The 8,548-nt window shown below is 39.2% G+C and overlaps 1 protein-coding gene across 1 annotated transcript; it reads right to left on the bottom strand.

The window, feature by feature from the left end:
- Positions 1-250: 250 nt before the first annotated feature.
- LOC116554535 (olfactory receptor 1009-like) lies at positions 251-1,192 on the bottom strand. Its single transcript, XM_032282462.1, has one exon. It carries the CDS (start codon positions 1,190-1,192, stop codon positions 251-253), a length of 942 nt encoding a protein of 313 aa, XP_032138353.1.
- Between the last annotated feature and the right edge of the window lie 7,356 nt (positions 1,193-8,548).

Genomic DNA, 8,548 nt, shown 5'->3' with positions numbered 1-8,548 from the left:
TCTGAGGGAAGTAAAATTAAATGAACCATGAGTTTGAACTGTAATATTAGTAGGTTATAGGAAAAAGACTACATATAGGGCTAAATAAATCCACATGGATTGACTAAATAAATGAATAATTGGATGGTCGAATGGATAAAGGCATGCTAAACGGCCCCCAAACACTCGCAAGTGTTTTGGAATCTTAGGAAGCCACACAATTACTCTGTCCTTTTAAATTTTTCTCCCCAGTTTCCCCCTAGATAAGAATTTAGGTCTTGCAAAACGTCTTCTTAGTGACAATCCTGCTAATGGCATCTTTGACCTCCTTGTTTCTCAAGCTGTAGATAAGTGGGTTCAACATAGGAATCACTGCTGTGTAAAACACAGATACCACTTTATTGAGCTCCAGGGAGAAACTTGCACTAGGACGTACATAAATAAAGAAAAGAGTACCATACAGGATGGAAACAGCTGTCAGGTGAGAAGAGCAGGTAGAAAGGGCTTTGCGCCTCCCATCAGCAGAGCGGATCCTCAGGATGGCCGTGAGGATGTAAATGTAGGAGATCAGGATGGTCAGTCCAGTGAAGACACCCACAGCTCCAGCCACAATGAAAGCTGCCAACTTATTGAGCCTGGTATCAGCACATAGAAGGGAAAGTAGGGGGGACATATCACAGAAGAAATGATTGATGACATTAGGGCCACAAAAAGGGAGACGAAATGCATTGGTGGTGTGAGTCATGGTGTTCATGAATCCAATGACATAGGGACCCACCACTACCTGGATGCAGAGTCTCTGGGACATAGCAACTGAGTATAACAATGGGTTACAGATGGCCACATAGCGGTCATAGGCCATGGACGCCAAGAGGAAACACTCTGCTGTCACAAAGAACCCAAAGAACCACTGCTGCAATGCACAGCCAAGGAAAGAAATGACTTTCCTCTGCACGAAGAAGTCAGTGAGCATCTTGGGGCTCACGACTGAGGAGAAGCAGATGTCCACAAAGGACAGGTGGCTGAGGAAAAAGTACATGGGTGTGTGAAGGCGGGAATCGAGTCGGATGAGGACAATCATTCCCAGGTTCCCAGTTACATTGATGACATAGAAACTCAGAAAGAGTAGAAAGAGGAAGACCTGCAACTGGGGGCTGTAATTCAAGCCTGTGAAAATGAACTCGGTGACCTTCGTATAGTTTTCATTGGCCATTGGCTGATTCTGGTCTCTACTAGAAGAAGAGCAAAGAATCCACAGCAGACTTAGTAAATGTGACTTCAAAAATGAGACACAGCAAACAATACATCAGGAACTTAGTCAAAGTTGAGAATGATATAAGTTAGTGACACCATGCAGTCAACCAAAAGTGAGAAATATGCACCAGTGCAAAATAGCAGACCTGAAGCTATGACATTTAAGATTCCATGAAAATCCATCTACAGGTAGATGAGAAAACAGAAGTCTACCAAAGAGGAGCAGCTTGCTCAAGGTCCCATAACTAATGACTGGCAGAGTTGGTTCCAGAATGCTTGCCTAATAACTTCCACTTTAGTGAGCCTTACCTGAGTCCACCAGGTAGACACACACCTGGTGAAGGGATGCAGGAGAGTGGGAGTGAGCAAGCTGGAGAGGAAATGAGCAGCCACTCATTTCTAGGCCGTATACTGTGCACTTTATGATTACAAACTAAGGCTAAATACATGTTTTCCACATGCACTGGAGTCCACCTTTTCTAACCCCAAAAAAGTAACTCACCTTCAACTCTAGAATGAAAATAACGACATCTACCATGTAAGTGTTGTGAAGTTTAAATGAGATAATGCATGCAAAAGATCTAGAAGAGCCTTACTGTACACCTAGATAAGTGCTCAATAATTACTACTCATGTTATCACATTAGTTAATCCCTCTAGAAAACCTGCATGCTAAATATTGTATTTTAATTCCAACGAAAAACACTGAAGCTCAACTCTCATTTATAAATCTTGTGACTGGCAGAGGTGAGCTTTGAACATGTGTCTGTCAAACTTCAAACATGGGCCCTATATCTGGACTTCAACCAAAAGAAGGACTGTACTCTTTTTTCACACTTTTGAATGCTTCCTGTACCTTCATGATTCCTTTGCTCTTAAAAGAGATCCAAAAGAAAAGAAAAAAAATTTGAAAAAGAGCCCAAATTTTGTATCCTCTGTACATTCTTTTGTCACCCACTGTAAGGGTGATCTTCAGCTGATCTCTCTGAACCTTAGCTGCTTAATTCATAAAATATGGCAAAAACTCTTGCTCTTTGGTCTTTAAGTGAATTATCACCCACTTAAAATGAGAGGATCAATGTATAAATACAGAAAACTACTCATACTTTACTTTTTAAAATTTTTGTTAGCCTCAAATATAGGAGTTCAATAGCATACTTATGATAGAAACTTTTATTCTTCTAACATGAAATTTATTATTTGACTTTAACAGACCTCCTTTAAGGCCAATAACATATATATTTTGCATTATATTATTTGTTTCAGAGTAATTAAAAAGTCAGATGAGGTAGCCTAAGTGTTCACCCATCACACTCACCTCTTGCTTAAATATCTTGAAGAGTCTCATAACTTCTCCAGGATCACACTGTATTTCAGCCTTTGACTTGAAAATTGTCCAAAGCTCCTCACCCTTTCTTTGTCAATCTTGGTTTCCATAAATATTCAAGCTTTCTATCCCTTTAGACACATTTTGGCTTCTCTGTTTCTGTTTTATTCAGTGCTTAGAATATAATACAGTGCTCCATAGAGATCAAACCACACAGAGTGAGAGACACAGTTGGCGCTCATATTCAGGGCCCTAGGGTACCAGCAACACAACCTACAACAGCCTTCGCTTAGCAAGGAAATCACCCAGTGGGGTTTAGGCATGAAATGAATGGAATTCAGTGCTGTCTTGTCCCATTATAGTGCTGCTAAAGCATCTCTGTCCCACTTTATAGTTATGTGATTATAGTTTGATCTGGTTGCAGGACCTTAACTTAACCCTACACATATCATCTCTTCTTAGCTCTTGCTGAATCATCCATCAATGACAAGGATCATGTTGATCTTGCCATGAACCAAATATATAATCTACTTGAATTCCACTTGAAAAAAATTTACATTCTCTTGAGTTGTTAATAAGCAGATAATTAAAAAGCAGAAAATTATTTAAAAATTCTTAACTTACATTTTATTGGGTTCTTTCTTCTTTAACAACAATGAAATGAGATTATTTTAAAGTTCTCAACTTACATTCTCATGGGCTCCCTCTTCTTCAACAGCAAAAGGAACCAAAGTAAAACTAAGCCCTGTCTCAAGTTTCATCCCTGCCCTTCACATGGCCACCTTGACATAAAGAATGGGTCAATACTTACTTTAGTCATTTGATTTTATTCTTTATTTCTTCCAGATAAATGTGGAAGACTTCAGTGTAAAACATAGTCAGATTCTTTGCCAATTAGATAAAAGTTCCCTGAACTAGTTGCATCATTTTTTTCTTGCTGTTGTTATTGAAGGCACTCCATCCCCAAAGTGTGCCATGTCTTGGGAATGAGGCTCCTTAAGGTAAAGTGCAATTGAAGTTGCTTCATATTCTAAATAAGACTTGTGAGATCTGTTTCCTGATAACTCTGTGTTTTGTTTCTAACTGGATATAGTAGCTCCAATTCTCTCTAGTTCCATGCTAAGCAAGGAAATGCCATTTACAAGATATCTTTGAAAAATTGCCATAGCACAAGAGAGGAAGGGCCGCCAAAGGACCTCAGATATCTCTGTCCCTACTCTGTTTTGCATTCAAATCTTAGGAACACAAGCAAAATTTGTACAACAAGGATTTTCCTTGGAGATGGCATTTAACACATGTTGCTGAAGAAGTTAATTTTCCCACAACTTTTACCAAAACACATAAAGAGTTTAATTACTGTAAGCTGGAAGATGACTTCTGATGATGTGTTAACTGATCATTAAACTTCACAGCTTATATCTGAAACTTTGGAGTAGGTAAAGAATACACGTTTCTTGTTGCCAAGAAAAGAATAAAAAGCAATTCAACAAAACACTTCACCCTGCCACCCAAGCTGGAGAGCAGTGGCACAATCTCGGCTCACTGCAACATTCACGGTTAAGTTTTACCTCCAATGAAAATAGCATTAGTCTGACTTAAAAGTCAAAATAGAATCCTGAATTTTGGTTCTAGTCAACTACAAGTCTTTCAGCATACAACAGAACGTCCCTACTCTAGAGAATTTTGTTTGTTTTTGATTTCTTCACATACTGCTATGTTCTTTAAAGCAATTTTTAAAAAACTTAAATTTTTGATGTCTGTTGACTATATGCACAAATAAAAAAATTGCCTCTTTCCTGAAAATCCTTTAGGTATCACCTCTTAATTTTTTTATGTCTAAAATAGTATTAACATTACTTGTTATTATCAAATACATTAATTTTTACTGTGTTTAATATTGTTAAAAATACTAAGAATTATTTAACCTTTCCCGCTTATAAAGTAGCAGTTTTGATTGGCTTCATGCATAAATAATTATTTTATTAACCTTAGAACAGAACCATCTATTCTAGGACTTGTCTAGGTATGAGCTTCTTTTTATTGATTTTTGTCTAAATGTAGTAAAAATTTTAAATCTAAATATGTGACTTTTTTTTTTTTTTTGAGATGAAGTCTCACTCTGTCACCCACGCTGGAGAGCAGTGGTGCAATCTCAGCTTACTGCAACCTCCACCTCCTGGGTTCAAGGAATTCTTGTGCCTCAGCCTCTTGAGTAGCTGGTATTACATGTGCACCACCACGCCCCACTAATTTTTGTATTTTTAGTAGAGACAGGGTTTCACTATGTTGGCCAGGCTTGTCTCGAACTTCTGACCTCAAGTGATCCACCTTCTGTGACCTCCCAAAGTGCTGGGATTACAGGCGTGAGCTACCACTGTGGACCTAAGTATGTGACCCTTTGTCAGCCCAGAAAACATTCTGTAGCCTTGATTTCCTCTTCTGCCCTGATTGTTCTGACTTATCCTAAAAATATACACATTATTTGTGGGATGAATCTCTATCCTATGTTTTTGATATTAGTAGTGTCTTTTCATCCTTTTAATTATGTTTTCTTTTCTCTCTGCATCTTGTAAGAACTTTTCAAGAAACCCCATCTCTACTAAAATTTAAAAAAAAGTTAAAAAAAAAAGCTGGGCATGGTGGCACATGCCTGTAATTCCAGGTACTCAGGATGCTGAGGTGGGAGAAGAGCTTGAACCTAGGAAGCAGAGGTTGCAGTGAGCCGAGACTGCACTACTGCATTCCAGCCTGGATGACAGAGAAAGACTCCATTTCAAAAAAAAAAAAAATTCTCATACAAAAATTTGAGCCTCCAAGTGTCGATTCCTTTTAAAGCCTCCCATGTTGCTTTCATTTCTGCTGTTACATTGTAGTTTCCTTAAAGTTCACAAATCCTCTTCATTATTTCTTTACTATAATTTTGCCTATGACGTTTTCCCTCTTCGTGGAAACAAATACATCTGAGATCTTACTGGAAGCTATCTGACCCTATTTACCATCTTTCTAATAGTTGGTTAAAACTCTTTTCTTTGAAGAACAGGCAAATGTTTATTCCATGAGGGTATTTGTATTTTCTAATTGTTTTGAAATTGCATTCACTGATTTAAATAAGAATCAATATTAGTATTTTAATTCTTCCTATGTTGCTTATCACATAATTATTTTTAATTTCTTTGTATAATTCTGTGATGAATAATCTTTAGAATCTGTATTTCTAAGTTTTTTAAATTTCTAAATAGTACTTTTCTAGCCATAATGGGATAATTACTTAAGATTAAAGTTAAGATGTTAAACTTACAGAATAAACCCATATATCAAAGGTAGATAATTAGATTTATTTTCAATGTATATGTTTTTTGTTGTTGTTGTTTTTGAGATGGAGTCTTGCTCTGTTGCCCAGGCTGAAGTGCAGTGGTGTGCTCTTGGCTCACTGCAACCTCTGCCTCCCCAGTTCAAGTGATTCTCCTGCCTCAGCCTCCCATGCAGCTGGGACTACAGGCTCCCACCACCATGCCCAGCTAATTTTTTTATTTTTAGTAGAGATAGGGTTTCACCATATTGGCCAGGCTGGTCTTGAACTCCTGACCTTGTGATCTGCTTGCCTCGGCCTCCCAAATTGTTGGGATTTTTTATTTCTTCACATACTGCTACCGCACCCAGCCATGTGTGTGAACCACCATGCCCAGCCATGTGTGTGGGGAACAGTATGGGGAAAACTGTCCCCATGATACAATTACCTCTCACTGGGTCCCTCCCACAACATGTGGGAATTATGGGAGCTACAATTCAATATGAAATTTGGGCGGGGACACAGCCAAACCCTGTCAGTGGGCAAGAAACGGCTAGCAAAAGAGAGTAAACTATACCTTCTGTGGTACAGGCCTTACCACAGAATATTCACCTTGTGTTATCAAAGATTTGCACATTTTTAGTTAAAAATGAGAGGAAAAAAAGAAAAAAAGTGATTTTATTAGCCTCTTTATAGTAGTATCAGATTGATTCTGAAAACTGTGTTTCAAATTCATACAATCAATAGCTAAAGCAAAAATGTTTTGTACAATTGCAGATTTTATATTTTACCACCAACATTATATTTCAGAATCAATAAGATAAAACAAGCAGAAAATAGTATAAACAGACAAATTGACACTATACCTGCTAAGATGGAGATAACACTAATTCAAAAGATTATAATAACAAAATTGCTTCCTTACAGTGGTTGAGGAATCTGTAGACATTAATAACAAAGAAGAGTTAATAGCCCTAGTTAGACTTTCCAAAGGTAAAGGCTGAAGAGAATAAAGTATCCTGCAAATGTGTCCCAAAACAAACTAATGAAGATAAATCATTCATAGTGCTAAATGAATATGTGATATGCCTCTATTCCCTTGATATCTCAGCATTACAAAGTATGGTTTTCCTCACTCCATTGGAAGTAGACACAGTCATAAAACTTGCTTTGATCATTGCAATTTGAACAGAAGAGGCATGTATTACTCTTGAGAATAACTGTCTTTTTTCCCACACTGAGAAGCAAAGGTCCAGATGGCGGAGACTTTAACTACCTGAAGTCTTTGTGTACAGAACACACCAACATGAAATGAGAATGTACTTAGAGGAAAAAATAAATGCATTTTTTGTATTAGTTAAAGGTACAGAAATTGGAAGTTTATAGGTCATTACAGAATAACCTCACATATTCCAACAGATATCAGGTATTTTGAAAATGTTATGAAAAAATACATAAATTTGAACTCATGAAAACTCTTCACATCAAATCTGAACTCATGAAAAAGCTTCATCTCAAGTGTCCATTTTGAAAATACTGAGATAAAGACATGTAAGCCTTTCATTACATGAAAGCTCTGGTTTTTAAAAATTTGCCCATATTTGATCATCGATCTCAATGAAAATGTAAAGAGGACCGAGGATGATGACTTCGAGAGTTCCTCAATGAAGTGGCCAAGTGAGTCCCTCTACCGTGAAACCTACCATGCACAATCTTTACTCAGATACTCATGCTTCCTCAACAGCCTTAAGGTGCCCCAGTACTAAATATAAGCTGACAATTAGGAAGCACTAGATTCCCAGGCAAGGTGGCCAAATAGGAAGAGCTCCGGTCTGCAGCTCCCAACAAGACAAATGCAGAAGGCAGATGATTTCTGCATTTCCAGCTGAGGCACACAGCTCATCTCACTGGTACTGGTTAGACAGTGGATGTGGCCCCCGGAAGGTGAGCAGAAGCAGGGCGCGGTGTCACCTCACCCAGGAAGTGCAAGGGGTCGGGAAACTCCCTCTCCTAGCCAAGGGAAGCTGTGAGTAAGGGGCACTGCTATCTAGCTTAAATACTACACTTTTCTCACTGTCTTCACAACCTGCAGACAAGGAGATGACCTCAGCAGCCTATACCACCAAGATCCTGGGTGTCAAGCACAAAACTGGGCAGCCATTTGGGCAGACACTGAGCTAGGCTGCAGGAATTTTTTTTTCATACCCCAATGATGCCTGGAACACCAGCGAAACAGAACCATTCATGACCCTGGAAAGGAGGCTGAGGCCAGAAACCCAAGTGGCCTTGCTCAGTGGATCCCACCTCCATGGAGCCCAGCAAGCTAAGATGCACTGGTTTGAAATTCATGCTGCCATCAGAGCAGCCTCAAGTCAACCTGGGATACTCCAGCTTGGCTGGTGGGAGGGACATCCACCATTACTGAGGCTTGAGTAGGTGATTTTCCCCTCACAGCATAAACAAAGCCACTGGGAAATTCGGACTGGGCAGAACCCACCACAGCCCACAAAACTTCAATAGCCAGACTGCCTCTCTAGATTCCTCCTCTTTGGGCACGTCATCTCTGAAAGAAAGGCAGCAGCTCCAGTCAGGGGCTTATAGATAAAACTCCCATCTCCCTGGGACAGAGCACCTGGAGTAAGGGGTGGCTGTGGGCGCAGTTTCAGCAGACTTAAACGTTCCTGTCTGCTGGCTCTGAAG

This window comes from Sapajus apella, unplaced genomic scaffold (genome assembly GCF_009761245.1).
Source record: "Sapajus apella isolate SASKATOON/1434 unplaced genomic scaffold, GSC_monkey_1.0 scaffold14, whole genome shotgun sequence".
Classification (NCBI taxonomy): Eukaryota; Metazoa; Chordata; class Mammalia; order Primates; family Cebidae; genus Sapajus; species Sapajus apella.
This window is presented reverse-complemented; position numbering and strand designations above follow the sequence as displayed.